We start from the raw sequence: 17,652 nt of genomic DNA, 5'->3' as shown, positions 1-17,652 counted from the left end.
ATATATAGATATCTATATATATCTATATATATATATCTATATCTCTCTCTCTCTCTCTCTCTCATGTAGAAATGTGGGAAAGGCTCCTGGCAGGGATGTGCAGCTGAGAAATAACGCCTTTTCTTCAAAAGCCTGAAGCAAGTGGCATGACGACGTTGCTCATGGGTGGTATTTATAGTGAGAGGGGTAAAGATACCACTGCAATCTGAGAGGCAGCATTGCCAAGGATCAATTACGCTCCGCCTGAATCACTGCTACTCCCTCATGCTGGTTTGACTGACTCTAAAGCATTGCAGTGGATTCTGTTGGGTACAAGGGGACAAAACAAAATGATAGGTGGGGCCTCATCTCTAATATTAAACAATGACAACAAAATGTATATTCTCAGCAAGATAATGTCGGGCAGGTTGGGGGACAAACTGGGGGCATCCATTATGTGGATATAATGAATGTCTACAGAATGGCATTCGTTGCTGGCGTCACCAATAGCAGTGCACCGGCTCTTGGGGACATTTGTGCTGAGTGTGAGACTTTACAGAGTCAGAATCCCTTCAACGCTGCTGCAAAGCTGGGACTCAATTCAATCAAAGCTGCATTGCACCACTCGGCAGTCCTTCAAAAATTGCACCATGTGATGAAAGTCAGGACACATTTTGGCTCTCGCACTTCAAAACCCTCGTCAATATTTCTATCATTTCCAAAAATAAAATTATAATCCAAATGCTACTTTCCATTTTGGAAAAACATTATTTGGTATTGTTAGAACTGAATTAAGACTTCTGTATTAGTTACCATCTAGTCATACCAACTCTACGGTTCAGTTTTGCCATCATTCTATAAAGAGTGAATATTCATTTTTGTATAAACCTTATTTTGGTATGAACCTCTTCATATAAAACAGAGATGTAGAGTGTGTGCTCTACACAGAACATTATGGTAAATTATGCCGGCAATCTTAAAAACAGACAAATAGACGATGGATGTGTAAATGTTTAGGATCTAAAGAGGCAGAATAATTAAGCTATACGACGTCGAACGAAGGGGACAATTAGCGCCTCTCTCCAGTGAATCGTACAGAATGTAGAATTGATCTTCTATAGACACATTTCTAATAGATTACATAAAACTTAAGGGCTTAATGTGTAGGATTTTATATTTCTGGCAGGTAGTAAAAAGCACACAATGCTTAGTTTTCATATTTAAATAAATAATGAATCATATAAATGTAGAGAGAGATGGGGAGACATTGCCAGGGTGCCCCAAGACTGATACAATTAGGAGCAAAAGAGTTCTACTAACCTGACAGTTTGTTTTTCTTCTCATGAAGGTTATGGATATTCTAAGAGAATGTTTTTGGTCTGGATTCCGCTTGGTTGGGGTCAAGAGGTAATTGAGGCCACATCAGGAGCCACTGCTGCATCAATACCAGAAGATTTAAAATGACTCATATACTGTGTGGATCATTGTAAAATGGTCTGCTGAGAAGCAGTCATGGCTCATCAGGAATGTTCTATAATGTGGAGCTACCTGTGCCTGCGACCACGAGGTATTAGTCTGAACTTCAGAAGCAAGAGAAGGGCATAAATCTCTGTAGTCATCATACTGTGGTGTTCATCGAGAGCGAGCGGGACAGATGGAGGTTTCAGTCAAGAGCAAAATCTCTCTGCAGACATGAGAGACAGCCAGAATGTCCCAGAGGAGTGGCACGGTCTGCCTACCAGAGAGCGATGCAGAGCCCACATGAAGATCGCTCTCATTTTGTGGGATTTCTTATGTTTTTTTTCCAATTTCCACTCGCTTGCGTTCCAGTAGCGTGACTTTTGTGAGCACGTAAGCAAACCGCATTACTCACAAAACGTGCTTTAGTGAAGCACATCCTGTCCCTCTCAACAGACTCGAAATAGCAAAGCATACAGCGTTCCCTTCTCCCTTATCGCGTTTTATTTCATTAAACATGACTAACACAAATGTCATTGCATCCCTACTGCGCCCCCCCCCTCCTCCAAATAAAGCTGCTGTCTGTCACCCTCTGCCACCTCGCCTGCGACACTGTTTCTTAATTAGCAGGCAGAGGGGGAAATCCTAAACAGAGGGCTCTGAAAGGTCTGACGTTTGAGACAACAGACCTAATGAAAGACTGAGCAGTAGTTGCATCTCTCATACGTAACAACTTCTAAAAGTCATTTTGTCAGCTGGACGCGCTCGCATAGAAAATGTGTTGTACGTCATGTGGCCTGTGAAAAGAGCATGTTTAAGAACGGATTCATTTACAGATACTGCACATAAACTACAGGTCTGTCCCTGGAGCACCACTGCTCTCTGGTGGAGCAATGCTTTTTCTACTGCTCAGGGTGATCCGTGTGCAGACGTTAGTGCTGAAACGATTTATCGGGTAATACATTAGTCGTCCATGGTTTGATGATATTATCCAACAGATTACTGTTGGATAATGATCCACACAGTGTATGAGTCATTTGAAATCTTCTGGTACGGATGCAGCAGTATAGCTCCCGATGTGGCCCCATTCACTTCTCCACCCCAACCAACCAGAAATGTTCTCTATGACCTGCATAAGGAAAAAAATAACTATTTTTGCTCATAACTGTATCTGTAATCTACCGGTAATAGATCTACCGGTAGATTACAACTGATTACATGTGAATGCACCACTACTATGCAATAAAATGTACCAAAATAAAAATATAATAAAACTCTTAATGGGGCCCATTAAGTGCAGTTTGACGACGATACTTCTGCACAAGTATATATTTTACTTGTAATGGGACGTTTTTACATTGTGGTTTACTTAAGTAAAGGATATATTGGTTCGATTTATCTTATAATTGCTTCGGGCATCCGCAAAGTTTCTGCGCAGCCTGACATTTCAATGGAAGAGCAGTTAATGTAAAACCCTTTAAGAGGAGTCACCACAGGAGAATATAGGATATAAAAAACAACTAATAGATAGCACAATGAAACTCCCCCAAGTTGATTACTTACATTGAGACAGTAATTTGATGTATTACAAGTCTTCTGAAAATATATGTTAACAATAGCCATAAAAACAGACTACAGACGCAAATAGACAATAGTCGTATGTATGTGTATTTTGGATGTTTTCTGTCCACTAGTGTGAAAGTAGACCAGTAACGGATAAATTTCCAAAACAGTTGCCCGTCGTTTTCTGTTGACAAATCGTGTCAGCTCCGTCATTTTTCATTCTCAGTGAATGAAAAGAGTTCACAGAAAAAAAAAAAAAAAAAGTCATCATACATATACAGCATTGAGACACAGCCGATGACAGAAGTTGTACATGTATTTGATGTATGCACTGGTAGAGTTTTTCAGTGCAGTGCTAGTCCACGAACAGCATGTCGTCACACACACGCCTTTTCTCTGTGCTCCCTCAGGCGGGACTTTCTCATGAACCCTTTGCCGCACCGCGGACACGGGAACGGCCGCTCCCCCGTGTGAACCATCGCGTGTCTTCTCAGCACGCCGTTCAACCTGAACGCTTTGCCACACACCTCGCACGTGAACGGCCGCAGCCCGATGTGCTTGGCCCTGCGGTGGGCCATCAGGTGGGACCTCCTCTTGCAGCGCATGCCGCAGTCCTCGCACTCGTACGGCCTCTCCTCCGTGTGCTGGACCATGTGGGCCATGAGCTGGGCCGCGGTCGGCCAGCCCTTCCCGCACGTGTCGCAGAGGTACGGCTCCCGCCCCGTGTGTTTGTACAGGTGCCACTTGAGGTACGTCTTTTGGTAGAACTTCTTCCCGCAGACGGGGCACGGGTAGCTGACCGTGTGCCTCACCGTGTGCGCTCTCAGGGAGGCTTTGGTGCTGAACTGTTTCCCGCAGTAGGAGCACACGTTGGGCTGCTGCTTTCTGTGCTCGCTCTGGTGCAGGATCAGACAGGCCAGAGTTTTGAAGCTCTCCCCGCACGTCTCGCAGACGCGTGGCGTCACACTCACGGCGTGTATTTTTTCGTGATCGTTCAGCACAACTGGATTGGCGTAGCACTTCTTGCAGGTGCCGCACTGGTACAGCTTTTTGTTTTGCTGGTGTCGAATCAGTTCGAACAGCCTCACAAAAGTCCTCTTACACACAGGACACGGGTATGAGCCTTCGACTTTATGCGCCTTGGAATAATGTTTTTTCATGAGGGAGAGTTCTGGAAAGTTCTTCTCGCACAGGGCGCACTTGATGCCGCGAGGTTTGGACCTTTGGGAGCCGTCCGGAGAGGTGGGAGCTTTTGCCGTGCCTCTTTCCTGCGTTTCGGAACTCGCCTCAGCATTGGCGTCGGCGTCGAGTCGGAAACTGCAAGCGGCGATGACTAAGTGGTTTGCGCTTGTCTGCCTTTTCTTCCGAGGAGCCCTTTTGGAACATCTGCTCTGGTGTTTCTCAAAGTTCTTGTAGTATGTAAACCTCCGGCCACACTCCTGACATGTCATGGGGGACTTAGCCTGTGAGTTGGTAGATGCATCCGGGACTGTTGAGATGTCCTCCTGATTCCTTTTCCCCGCGTTGCTCGACGAACTGTCCCGAGAACGCTGCTTTGTTTCCTCCTGGTGCTTCTGGCAGTCCTCGTAGCTGTCACAGTCTCTCCCACATTGAGAACAGAGGTAAGCACTCTGTTCGGTGTGGCATCTCATGTGCCTCGTCAAGTCGGCACAACAAATAAATACTTTCCCGCACGTGGAGCACTGTTTGACACGACTGCTTCTTTTACACGTTTGCTCTTGTGGCGAGTCAGAAGCTATTGATTCCTGAGGAACAACATTTTCAGCCTCAATAAAGAAAGACTCTTTGGTCTTATCTGCTCGTCTTCTACTCCTGACCACACAGGTCCTCTGGTGTTTGTCAAGATTCTTTGGGTAAGTGAAAACCTTGCTGCAAACATGACAAACGAGACTCGAGTCATCGAGAGGCTGCTCGTCGTTTGGGAGACTATTCTCATGTGTTGTGGCGCTTGGCCGCGATGAAAGCTCATTCTCACTTCTAGAAGAGTTATTCTCGACGCAAGCCTGCAAATCGATCTTCTCAAAAAAGCTACTTTGGCTCGCAGAATCTGGCTGACTCGTCGTATTTGCAGAGCAACCGCTCCGGGTAATCTTGTGCTTCTTTAGTCTGCTCGGGGAACCAAAACCCTGGTCACAAACAAGACGCTCGGAGGCTTTGGAGGACGTCCTACCACCAGTTTTCAAACGTCGGGACTTCTTTTTGTCGTCTTCATCGTCAGACTCCATGTCGTCAAAAGGTGGGAGTATTACTTCAACAGAGGCTCCTCGGTCTTCAGTCAGATCATCAACATGCTGCCCCCCATTTCTTTCCATAATCCTCATCGGTTCAGAATTGACCTCCTCAAAGTTTTCTTCTTTCTCCTTGTTTGACTCCCCGCCGGGTGCTTCCCCCTCGTCCCTGTTTGGTAGGTGATAGGACAGGCTGGAGAGGATGCGTTCATCACCGCAGGAGGACAAGGCTGGGAAAAAGAAAGACAAAACACAACACTAATTATTTTCAGGAACTAAAAGAAGAAACATTAACAACACGGAAGACACTTAGGAATTGTGCGATAATATTACCTTGTGGGACTTGGTGGCCGTGATGTTTGTGATGCTGAATAAGCGTATTCAGGGGCTCAGGTTGACTCATGAAGTCTGCGCACTCTTTCAAGATGGAAGGGGAGAGACTGAGCCAAAGGGAAGTCTTGACATGGAGCAGAAAAGCTCAAATCAATTTAATTTTATTCTCATTCTTGCATTTTAGTTAATATATTTTGTTAATTTCCTTGTTATTGTAACAGCGTCCCTCAAATTGCCTCGAATGCTCTGTAGAGAACAAGTAGGAAGGAGCAACAATATTAATATTTAATTGGTTCTAACAAATATTAAAGCAATATCTACTTGCATACCTGAAACTGTTATAAATGTTAGTTATTTTTGCTTGACTTGTCCCAGGGTTGCTGTTTGTCAGGTACCTACTTGTTCAAGGTCTGGAACAGGGAGCAGCTTCTGCAGATTGAAGAGGAACTTTCTCATCAGAGCCTGTAGGGCTGAGTCATATTGAGGGCCGAACACTGTCGGAAAGACTTTCTACAGAATGAAGGGAAAAGTGTTTGTTACATTTCACAAAATACTGGAAGGCCCCTTTGATACTGCAAGAGATCGAGATCATCAAGACAGTTAACCAACCTGAATAAAATCAAATAGCATATAATGACAAGAACTGAGAAACCGACTTTATTAATTAGTTTTTTAGCATTTTTCTCATGAGACATAATCTTGATAATTAAAAGATAAAGTACAAACCAACTCACCTGATAAAAGATATCTCTCTGGCATCGATCTTCCATCAGAGTGTGAACAAGGTTCAGGAAGTTTGTAACTGAATATTTTACCTCAGAGCTGGTGGTCTAAAAAAACAACACACACACACATAAGTAAATGCAAATAACATAGGGTGCGTTCCAATACCCATAACACCATACAATTTAGTATGCTCGAAAAATACCTAGTGTGTCCCAATAACTACTATGTCAAATTCATTATGCCAAAATACCAGGATGTCCTTTAATGCATCCGGTTGCATTTTACCCACAATTCTCTCTGTGCAGCAGATATATGAGCAAGAGGGTCAAAGTTCAAGGTGCAATGTTATAACAAAGTAGTATGTCCTAATTGTATGCATACTGCATGCAACAGCACGTACTTCTTAAGGGCAGCTGCAGTGTGTACTAGAAGTAAAAAGAGAATGTATGCGATTTGGAACGCAGCCAATGAGTGATGGAGGTTTAACAAGAGGCCCCACCTCTTCATCCCGGTTCGTAATGTGGGTGTTTATTCTGCTCAGATGAGGCTGGATGGCCTGCGGGCCGGCAAAATCTTCATTGCGGCACAACTCCAGCACCACCTGTTCAAACATCAAGAGACAAAAACAATTTCTTCACATGTGGAGGTGTGGCCCTGAGCGGCAAGACCCCAACAGTACCATACAGTGTGTAAGGATTAGATGTGTGAGCAGAGTACGGGTCTGTGCATGGTGAAGTGGAGTGTTTATGGTGCTTCAGGATGCAGTTTAATTTGCTGTTAATTCTAAAAAAGTAGCAATGGTCTGCATTACAAAAAAACATACAAAGGTATTATCAGCTAAATGTAAGAAGTAAAAGCAACTATTGGGCAGAATGAGCTTTGCCTGTGTTATAGTATTAAATATAGTACTTTATTTATCATAACTGGTAGAGGTGGAGGGCAGTTTAATCAAGAACAATTCATATCTTATAAAATCATGATAGGTTTCGTGTTTAACTTTATTATTACTTTTTTCTGAAGAGTAACAAGAAACTGTAGCTGTTGATATATCAGTGAAGTATAAAAGTACAACGTAGTGGTGCAGAAGTGTAGAGTTGCAGAACAAACAAAAACAACTCAAGTATAGAATCTCAAAACTGTAGGTGTAACTTCACTAAATGACGTTCCACAACAGACAAGTACTTCATCTCTAAAGCATATTTCTAGACAGTAGATGACAAGTTAATAGCAAAACTCCACAATTAACAAGACAACTAGGATGTTATTCTCAGTGGTGGTGGAAGTAATCAGATATTTTAATTTAATTAAAACAGCAACACCACAGTGTCCAAATCATATTCAAGTTGGAGTATTCAGCGTTATAATTATGCAGAATGTCCCATTTCACAATAATCTTTATTCTTTATTACTGTATTGTAATTGTTGATGCATTAATGTTGCAGCTGGTATATGTGGAGCTGATTTGGATTACTGTGTATACTGCTGGGCAGGGGCGTTTCTAGGATTCAAAGAAAGGGGGGGCTTAGCCCCAAGGGGAGTGGCATGTTTGTGCGGCAATTTTTTTTGGGGCCCGTTTGGGGCCGCGGATATCCATTGTTTCAGACCGTTCATAGATTGGTTCAATCAGAAAGAGTGTGATTTTGCTCTGTAGTTTTGCTTGCATTCAGTATATGATAACACAAGAGACAGAATTTCAACGCAAATATGAACTTTTCTCAAATAAAGAGATAGAAATAATTTTCCTGCTTGTAAAGGAAAGACGGATAAACTAGCTTTCATATCCGCGTCACTCCCAAATCCTAATTCTTAAAGGGACCGCACACAATGGATGGAGAATGGATCTGACAGTGTCAACTTTATATCGTTAAGTATGATGATAGGCTATTGGATTGTAATTTGAAGGGGGAGAAAACATACAAACCAGAACGCACGCACATATGTAGCATGTTAGAGTTATAAATAACTTGTCCATGTGAGAAACAATAGTTTAATTTAATGACATTTTTTTTAAGCCAATAATGCCAAATTATTTGGGGGGGCTGAAGAACATTGTAGGCCTAATAGGCCTAACGACGCCCCTGCTGCTGGGTAATATTATGGCCATAACTTTTGGACACAGGGAGAAATCCCCCCCCCCCACAGCCATGTGCTCTCAATCGCCTCCAAAACACAACAGCAGGTTAAAGTAAAAATCAAATGGATTTATTATCCAAGAAGCATAAAAACAGATACAGACAGTTACAAACCGAATCACACCACTAATAACAAAACAAACCTATATATAAAATGAAAGGTGAGATCCAATCCGAGCCACCCAGAAGGCTGGTCGGCCTCCTCGGTGGCCAGCAGAAGATCTGAAATCCCCCAGCGCTTCAAACCCTTTGTCCCCCCCAGAGTTACATTCCTCAGCTCATTCCTCAGCTCATTGATCAGCTCATTGATTGGCTGAAGTCCAACAAGCCCCACCTGGGCCTATGCCCCATTGTTACTCTTAACACCTCAAGCAGCCACTTTCACACAACCCCCGCTCCAGCACATTCCTCAAACCCCCTCTCACAGACACTTATAATGCATGAATGACCAGACTCCTACAAGTAAATATACTGTATCACATTATATCCATAATTAGGAGCTTTAAACCTTAAATTCCTCACAGTAATATAATAATATATCATCATTTATTAGTGGATTTATATTATTTATTGATAATCATATGCAAAGTAACCGTGGATGAGATGTAAAAAGTACATTATTTCCCTCTGAAATGTAGTGAAGTATAAAGTAGCATGAAATGGAAATACTAAATACTAAATGTAACTTAAGTACAGCCCTTGAGTAAATGTATCTTGCTACTTTCATACACTGTTTATTCTCACCTTTGCACGCAGGCCCATAGCTAGTTCGACTCTCTCTGTGTCCGTGAGCAGTTCAGGGACCGTTTCCGACATCGTGGTAACGAACTCCTCCAGCAGACCGTAGTACATCACAGCTCCCTGCTGCACGACCTCCAGCAGAGCTGCCGACACGAGCTGCAGAGGGGGGACGAGCAGACGGAGGGAGGAAAGGGGGAGCAAGCCTACGGGAACAAATGTTAAAACCGTGAGGGGACAGTGAAGAGGCGGAGAAAAAATAAACCGCACACGTTACACACTTTTAGTGAGGTACTAAAACGCCGCACTGTTTCCGTTAACATGCGCCCTGTGACATCACTTTCTAACATATTGTTTCCATCTATCGTTGACGTGGTGAACTGTATTGATGATAGGTTTAGTCGAGTGTCGAACACTCACCATGGTCCGTTAATAGCTTGCTCATTGTGGCAATGAAGATGGTTGTTTGCTAACATCGCAGCCATCTGACCGGAAGTCGGCTTTGGGAAGTGCACGCATTACGTCGTTACGTACAAACGTGATGTGAAATAGATTGCTACCATATTGTCCCACTAGATGGCGACATTGTAACAAGCACTGCCAGCTTGCAGTGCAACAACAATCACTGTGCTTTTCTTTTGGGGCTTTTGGGATTTTTTTTGCAGCAATTTATTACACGAGGACCGTGCGGAATAAATGGTCGCTGCATGTAATGTAACAACGGTTTATGCTTAGCCTATACTGTCATGCTGGCGATTACATTATGGTCTTTATGGACCTTTGTAGTTTTTGTAAAATATCCTTTTTTATAGAACTACATGAATTATATGAAAACTTTTGTCCAATTTACCTCAGTCAATTGTCTTACCTTACCATCTTAAAAAGAAGAATTGCAAAAATAGTAGGAATGTGCCTTTGCATTTTTATTTATTTCAAGATGTTTTAGAAATAACATAAGAGATCCCCTATATGACCAAAACATACCACACACACAAATGTTTGGTACTGGTTGTTGGAAACCACATTGGAAATGATCAAAAGACTCCAACAGCTCCTGAAGTTTCTTTGTGTCATTTTTCGGTCACAATTCCCGATAAGGTAGATATACTTGTCACGTGAAATATCAAAAGCACTTGATATGTTGTGTTATCACCTTGGCGTTCAAAACTTGTCAAACATAGTGAGACAGGGCCAGGCATGAAGGAGGAGGGGAGGAACAGACAGGCGAGAGTGAATTATAACGGAGATCAAAAGTGAGCACTCATCTGTTCACAGTCTTCATCTATATATACAATTATATCCGCAGTGATTATTAATGTCAAGAGGGAAAGTCGTCTCTGTTTGACGTTTGCCTGTCTCCTGCTCTGTGTTCGTGTTTGATTTTTCTTTTCACTAAAAACTAATACATCACTGTTTCTCTCCTGAAGTGTTGCAGTCTGTTGACTTTACATAATCGTGACGCGTTATTACTCTGCTGCCTCTCGGGGAGGGGGAGACGATTGAGCTTAATGCTGGAGAGGGTGGGCAAGAAGCGCATGAAAACCCTCTCTGCAGATTATAATTGCCGAAGTCATCATTCACCTTCCCCTATACAGAAAAGTGGAAAAAAGGCAACACACTTTTGCCATCTCCTTAATTCTCTTTGAGATTGTGTCAAGGAAATGTGCTACTGTGTGTGTGTGTGTGTGTGTGTGTGTGTGTGTGTGTGTGTAACTCTGAGAGACTAGGACAGATAATAATGCAGAGAGAGAATGACAGATGGGAAGAGACGGATAGATGCAGGGAGAACATGAACAGCAGATTTGTAGTGACAGGCTGCTCGGTCGGAAGTTTTGCCTAAAACCTGCACACCATCCATGGAAACCAGCTCCAACCGGAATCAGAAGTATGAAAGAAGTCTCTTTCGAGTAAAATGTCCCCCATTTTTAGAGCTTATTTTATTGTTAAGTGTAGTGGAAGCCTTTTTTCCTTGATTTTTTCTTTCAGTGGTGCGTAAGAACTACCATTCCCTGAGGCTTCATGGCAACAACACGGTGAGCCAACATGTCCATCAGATGTGAGTCAGGGAGGATTGGCAAATACTTCTTAGCAGTTTTGGGGCGAGTTTACCGCGTCAGATTAAGTTTACTGTGACAGTTTGGGACACGTGTCAGGTATGTTTTCAACCGCATGAAAAGTAGACTTCGTTTGTGAAGGCCGGCACTGAAGATCCCAGAGTTCTAATGCTGAATTAGTGTCGCACACACACAAACATAAAACCACCACACAACACAGAAACACTCCAGAGATTCTAATCAAATGATTTCTTTGATTAGATCAGTTATGATTACTGTGATCAGGACAGAAGTGGAAGCTATTTGCAAATTGTATCTGACCAGGTCTGACCTTACGTTAACTGTTTGTTCGCACTACTATGTACTACTTAGATTCTAGTGTATATCCAAATAGGTCAACAGCACCAATTTCAGGACAATATTTCTGAAAGTAGTTTTTCTTTATTTAATACTGAACAATGTCACATAATGTACTGAATGGGCCTACATCAGTAACAGTTCCTGAGCCAGCCCATTTACACCTAAAAAACAAAACAAAAACAAGACAAAAGGAAAAATAGATCCTCCCTCCATGGACAGCAGGGGTCACAAGAACCCAAAGGAAATAGCATTAATAAATCAGAGTAAAATAAAAGCAAAGTGTGTTGCGATTTGATACATAATGGGATAGTACTAATGATGTAGCGCAGAATACAACAAGCCTAACATCATATGTCTAGAATCAGATCTCCTCGCCATTCAAATAGAAGTACTACCGGCACAGTGAGACAGATAATGACAGTGAGAGAGCAGACACAAGGAATAGAAAGATTTCAAAGTAAAACAAAAACAATCGGTTCAAAGATAAAGTTTTATTTTGTTACTGAAGTTCTAGGTCATGTTCTCTCCTTCTTCTCTCGTGAATTAAGCCAAGTGATATGCTGTAGCACTGATTAGTGCTGCGTGACGCACAAGTTTCAGAGCCACATTGCTAAATGACCTGTCTTGTGGCTTCAATTATTTGATTCTTGTAAGAATGATCTAACAGGAAATTGAGGCCAAAGTGGGCCCCAAACTTAACAGGATGTAGACCCGTGCAAGTCAACGTATACTTTTGAGACCGATGCCTGCATTTTAAGATAATCCAAGGTCTGTAGGCAGGATAATGTTCACCGAGGGGAGTAAACAGGGAGAGGAAGATTAACGATGTCCTTGTTTATGAAACTAGCAGTGCAGTGAGACAGCAACATGTGTTTCTTGAGTGTTTAAAGCCTCTTATACCCTCTCACTCACAAACAGTCCTAAGTACGTTGACCTCTGACTCTTTGCTGCAAAATATCATGTTTCAGACATAACCCCAAAAAAAGAAAAAATCCCCATTCTTGCCAGTTTCCTTAACTTTGGAATTAGAGAGGTCAACTTTGCACCGAGGAGAAGCAGCTGCTGCGTTGCACCGTGGTGGGAGTGAGAACAAGGGCCTCCGTCCATCATTTCAGAGACGGCTTTGATGTCACTGAAGTGAGCTGCAGCCCGCCACTGTTCACTGCTCGATAACTGTCCATTAATGTTATCAGCTACCGACAAAAATGTGCTCAGTATAGCTCCGGGGATCGACTGGTGTTTGGCTGCTGTTTGGAATTTGTGATGTGAAGAAAGAATATTTAATTGCTGTTACTCATTTGAAGTGCTGAGCTCTCTTGATCGCTGATTACAGCCCCTTTGCTGCATTTCTTTCTCTTTGATTTGAATTCTTTGAGCTCTCGTCTGCTGTTATTGGACAGACGCTGTCGTTTTTTTGCATTCACGTCTCAAGCTACTTTGAAACTGACTTTCTAAATCTCCCTTCATCTTTTTGTCCTTTGTAATCAGTTTTTGAACTGCAACTGTTTCACATGCTCGTATTTCACACACAAAATTAAACAGCGAGTGATTTCATAGTACCTGTACTTGCTATAGTCTGCAAGACTCAATAATGACCTGTCTGTCTAAAGGAATCAATAACAGCATCAGCAAGGCAAGGCAAGTTTATTTGTATAGCACATTTCAACAACAAGGTAATTCAAAGTGCTCCACGTAAAGCCATTAAAAGCATCAACACATAAGGCAAAAGAAAAGGAGATTTAAAAACAATTAAGAACATTCATTGAAACAATAAAAACAGTCATTAAAACACTAAAAAACAGTCTAAGAAATAAAATACAGTAGTAAAATGCAGAAATGCAGGAAATTGGTTAATATATTAATTGAATCTGGTTCAGCAGCGTTTTCATCCTCTAATGTTTGGCTATATTCCCTTTTAAAATAAATGATTAACTAGACTCTGTCTCTCAGATTAATTAACTCCTCTGACTAAATAATAATATGTTGGTTAGATAAAAAGCACATCCTAACTCACTGTTTTTGTGCAAATATCATGCTCATGAAATGTATTACGTCGTAGTGGTTATTATTGTTTTTAAAAATACAGAAAATGGTTTGTCATGTAATGTAACTTGTTAAAAAAGAACAGAGACTGGGATCCTATTATCAGACGGGCAATTTTTCCTCCGTCAACGCCGGCCTATTAGAGGAGCGCACCGGGCAGCCAATCACAGGCCCTCCCTGCTCGGCTCCACTAATCGCGGATTAGCTACAAACGACTGCAGTCTGCAGCTCAGGGAGGGAGAGGTAGTCGCTGCCGCTCACTACTCACTCTCCGGTTTATTATTAGCTCGCTTGGATCCGGCAGCAGAGCTTCTTTCTTCTTTTTTTTGTCTTTCTCAGCAGCAGCAGCGACTTTAGCATTGCGCCGCCGAGCAGCTGCACGTTACCGGGATCTCAGGTAAAGGTGTGTGGGGGCGACACGGCAGAGACGAGCGGCTGTTGGCTTTTTTTCGGCTCGATGGAAGCCGCTACTGCAGGTCAGGTACGACTCAATTGATGGGCCTTTTTTAATTTTTTATTTAAATTGAAGCCACGCCGTCGTTCACACAGAAGCACTGCTCTGCTCTCGCGCCCCCTTCCCCACCACCCCGATGTTCAAGACGGCCAATTACCCGACGGTGGACCCCGCGCCCACCATCATGCACGGCACTTGGTTTGCCACGGGGTGCCGAGCAACGCCCGTGGCGGTGGAGAAGCCGAAGAAGAAGAAGGCGGCGTTCAGCCTGGTCAAAATCATGTCCCTCGGCAACAAGAAAGGACACGGCCAGCATCCGCAAAGCCACAACTACCACAACACCTACCACCACCAGCAGCAGCAGCACCACCACCACCAGCACCACAACAACAACATGCCCTTCGCCATCCACTGCCACATCGGGAAGGAGATCAAGCACATTTGCAGCAATTGCAGTCGCGGGAACGACACGCAGGACGGTGAGTAAAGAGGCTCGAGCACCGGGGCCGTGGCGTCATCCCGCGGTGCTGCCGTGCTCATGATTTGCCGATGGGCCCCACCGGGCTCCATATCGCTCAGTGCTTTGCGTCTGCATGATGTGTCTGCTAGTTACGGTTTCAAGTGAGTCATGTGCCTTTTAGACGCAACGCGACTGATTCATTGTTGCCGTTTGTGGGAACTGCTTCTGACTGGATCAGAACTTCTTGCAGGGGTTGGGCTCTGATTGAATTGCTGCTGGTTGGTTTGCATCACACACAATAATCTATTTATTATGTAGCTTATTATGGAAGCTACAGTATTTCTTTAATGTATTTATGTGTGATTTAAAATGACATGAAGCTGTGCAGGCTGTGTGCACAAAGCCATTTCCAGGTCAGTGTCATTACATCATCACTCAGCCATCTTGATATGCAAACAAGTGTTGTTTTTTATAAATGACAAGCAGCCACACCGGTGTGTTAGTGTTCCAGTGGTGGAGAATGCAGGTTGTATGCAACTGGGCTGGATGTCACGAAAGCATTTTTTTAATCACCATGGATACTTGGAAGAGCTTTCTCCCCCCCCCCCCCCCCCCCCATTTTACTTTGCAGATTGAGCTGCTCTCCCCTCTGTCAGGATTGTGTCAAGACTGTGATTGATTACATCACCTTGCAATTGAGTTGTAGACATTCTTGGTTGTGTGGGTGTGTTTCTGTGCCTGGATATGGTCCAGTAAAAGAAAGATGGGGGGAGTAAACACACGGCACCGACACAGACTATAGAGCAGGGGTCACCAACCTTTTTTTTAAACTGAGAGCTACTTCAAGGGTACCGAGTAGTACGAAGGGCTACTTATTTGATACAAACTTCCTGAATAACAAAATTGCACAGATCACCTTTTAATAATAATATATGTGAAGAGACTGTTTGATCACATGTCGGTTAATTATTCCTCACAATAATTATTAAGAATGATTTCCACAACAATGATGGTATAGCTACACATACCTATTTAAACGCGGCCTGTTCCGAGGATTTAAAAAAAGAACAGCAACTACAATTTTAGACGGAGCTCCATAATGACTAGTGCTATTTTTAGAACATGTCCTGCGGGCGACTCACGTGGTCCCCGCGGGCGACCGTGTTGGCTACATCTGCGTATAGAGAATACGCAGATGGTTCAGCTACCCAGAATGCACCAAATATGATGTGCATTGCGTTAAGGCGTGGAGGCCCAAAAAGAAGTGTTTGTTGTAATTTTATTTTATTGCGGTTCATAAAAGTGTGTTATTATCATAGAGCTGGTTGCTGCTCGCTTTGTTGGATGTCACTCGGCTTTGATTTTGTCTTCCTCGAGCTTTTGGACCTCCTAATGAAGTAATTTAGCTCTCCGCTGGATTTAATCAGCACTGTCTGTATAGAGCTGTTTATGGAGCGGCATGGTGCCGAGACGTGTTGGCTCCGAGGCACCAGAGCGTCCGCGGGGCTGATTTCCACTGCGTTACTGTCACATTGTTTACCCTGCTGCTGTCATCGACCTGCAAAAGTGACACGTCCGTGTTGGCAAACGCCACGAATGTGATGTAATGTTTGACAAAAAAAACAACCGAGTTCCCTGACAGCATGTCATGGGTGATGATCTGACACAATCTGGACTCCAGACCCAGGCATGAGAACGTGGCCCTTTTTGGAATACTTCTTTTCCGTTATAGTCACCCAGTTGTGTCCGCGCATTCTGCACAGACTCAAACCTGTCTGACTCAAAGTGTCTGCTTTCATCACTATTCAATTTGGGTAATCGTTGCTCTCACAAGGTGGGAAATCTTGGCGCCTGGCAGTGCAACACTGTGCTAAGGTTGCAAAAAGATGATGCAAGTGAGGCAAACTCCAAAAAGCAGCAATTATTAAGACTCTCCGAGTTGACCGAAGCCTTTTGTATGATCTTGCGAGTGCCGTTTATAATAATGAAGTTTTAGTGAATGCTTTGCCGGTCTTCTGTTCCTGCAAGATGGTCGCATTCAGCTGTTTGACTGTCGGTGCATGCTACTTCCTTTTTATACACCTTAAATGTCTGCGACGCGTCCATTTCTAAAGGCCCACCGTGGTTTGTTTGCTGCTAGCATTGCTCTATTTTTAGATCCGTTCCCAGTGAGTCCCGCTTGAGTCCCGCTTGTTTTGTACTCCTGGATCGCAGCATCTCTCCAAACACGACATGCCTTTTTCACGTTTTCATTTAATAACTCGTGTTAGAATGAAACTCTTTTGATACCCAACGGTATGTAAAAGTCTTAACGAGCTGGGGCCTTGTGAATATTTAATGAGGAGCAGAAAGATTTCCTTTTTTGTGTGTGTGTGTGTGTGTGGCCTGCCTGGCGCTCGGTGCGATGCAGCCTCAAACTGTTTAGGCTCGGAGCTAATGCTATGTGATCCGCAGGTTTGTTTATCCTCTCCAAACCTCGTCCAGTCACGAGGGGACTCAGGGGGCCACTTGGCACGGGCTCCTAACTGCTTGGAACTCTGTGAGCAAAAGTGTCTGCTGCGTTTACTGCTATCTCTCCCGCATGAGTACCAGAATATCACCTCCTCTGCATCCTAACATAGACCCTGTTTGTCTTGTTTTTTGTATTCCCTTACAGCTGAGGAAGTAGAGAGGCTGGCCGCCATGCGTTCAGAGTCTTTGCTCTCCGGCACCCACACTCCGCCCATCCGTCGCCGGAGCAAATTTGCCACTCTGGGACGCCTCCTTAAGCCCTGGAAATGGAGGAAGAAGAAGAGTGAGAAGTTCAAGCAGACATCAGCTGGTACATGTCTCTTTTTTCTAATTCTACAGATGGTACAACACATGTCATGTTTATCAAACAACCCGGTGATGTCATACCGGCGTCTGGTCGTGGGAAGAAATGCGGTGTAAATCCTTTTGGCCAAAAGATTAAAAAAAGAATTGAGTTTCAGCATAATTGGAAACGGTCTCTTTAGAGTTCCTTTGATCTTACAGGCCAGTGTTTTTCGGGGGGGGGGGGGGGGGGGGGGGACAGCGCACGCCTTTTTTTTTCCCCGCAGGGCCCACCCCGCTCATATTCCCC

At 43.6% G+C, this 17,652-nt stretch overlaps 2 protein-coding genes across 4 annotated transcripts in view; one reads left to right on the top strand and one right to left on the bottom strand.

Annotated features, from left to right (window-relative positions):
* LOC116387853 (phosphatase and actin regulator 1-like) overlaps nucleotides 1-17,652 on the top strand; it is a 45,694-nt gene that overhangs the window by 9,849 nt on the left and 18,193 nt on the right. For 2 of the 3 annotated variants that reach the window (XM_031855280.1, XM_031855279.1), the window contains exons 1-2: nucleotides 13,416-14,568; nucleotides 17,206-17,370. In XM_031855280.1, coding sequence (XP_031711140.1) covers nucleotides 14,226-14,568; nucleotides 17,206-17,370 — 508 coding nt within the window. In that variant the 5' untranslated portion in view covers nucleotides 13,416-14,225. Of the gene's footprint in view, nucleotides 1-13,415; nucleotides 14,569-17,205; nucleotides 17,371-17,652 lie in introns of those variants that run through there. The other variant, XM_031855282.1, reaches the window with a different exon arrangement.
* On the bottom strand, nucleotides 43-9,678 carry LOC116387845 (zinc finger protein 569-like). The gene is made up of 7 exons (XM_031855270.1): nucleotides 9,599-9,678; nucleotides 9,185-9,384; nucleotides 6,808-6,909; nucleotides 6,317-6,412; nucleotides 5,982-6,092; nucleotides 5,583-5,706; nucleotides 43-5,479 (listed from the first exon to the last, which is right to left on the bottom strand). The coding sequence occupies exons 1-7, from the start codon at nucleotides 9,621-9,623 to the stop codon at nucleotides 3,378-3,380; spliced, it is 2,760 nt and encodes a 919-aa protein (XP_031711130.1). The 5' UTR covers nucleotides 9,624-9,678; the 3' UTR covers nucleotides 43-3,377.

The sequence above is a fragment of the Anarrhichthys ocellatus genome, unplaced genomic scaffold, assembly GCF_004355925.1.
Source record: "Anarrhichthys ocellatus isolate YVR2014 unplaced genomic scaffold, GSC_Weel_1.0 scaffold15, whole genome shotgun sequence".
Taxonomy (NCBI): Eukaryota; Metazoa; Chordata; class Actinopteri; order Perciformes; family Anarhichadidae; genus Anarrhichthys; species Anarrhichthys ocellatus.
The sequence above is the reverse complement of the archived record's forward strand: the minus strand, read 5'-3'. Positions and strand labels throughout refer to the sequence as shown.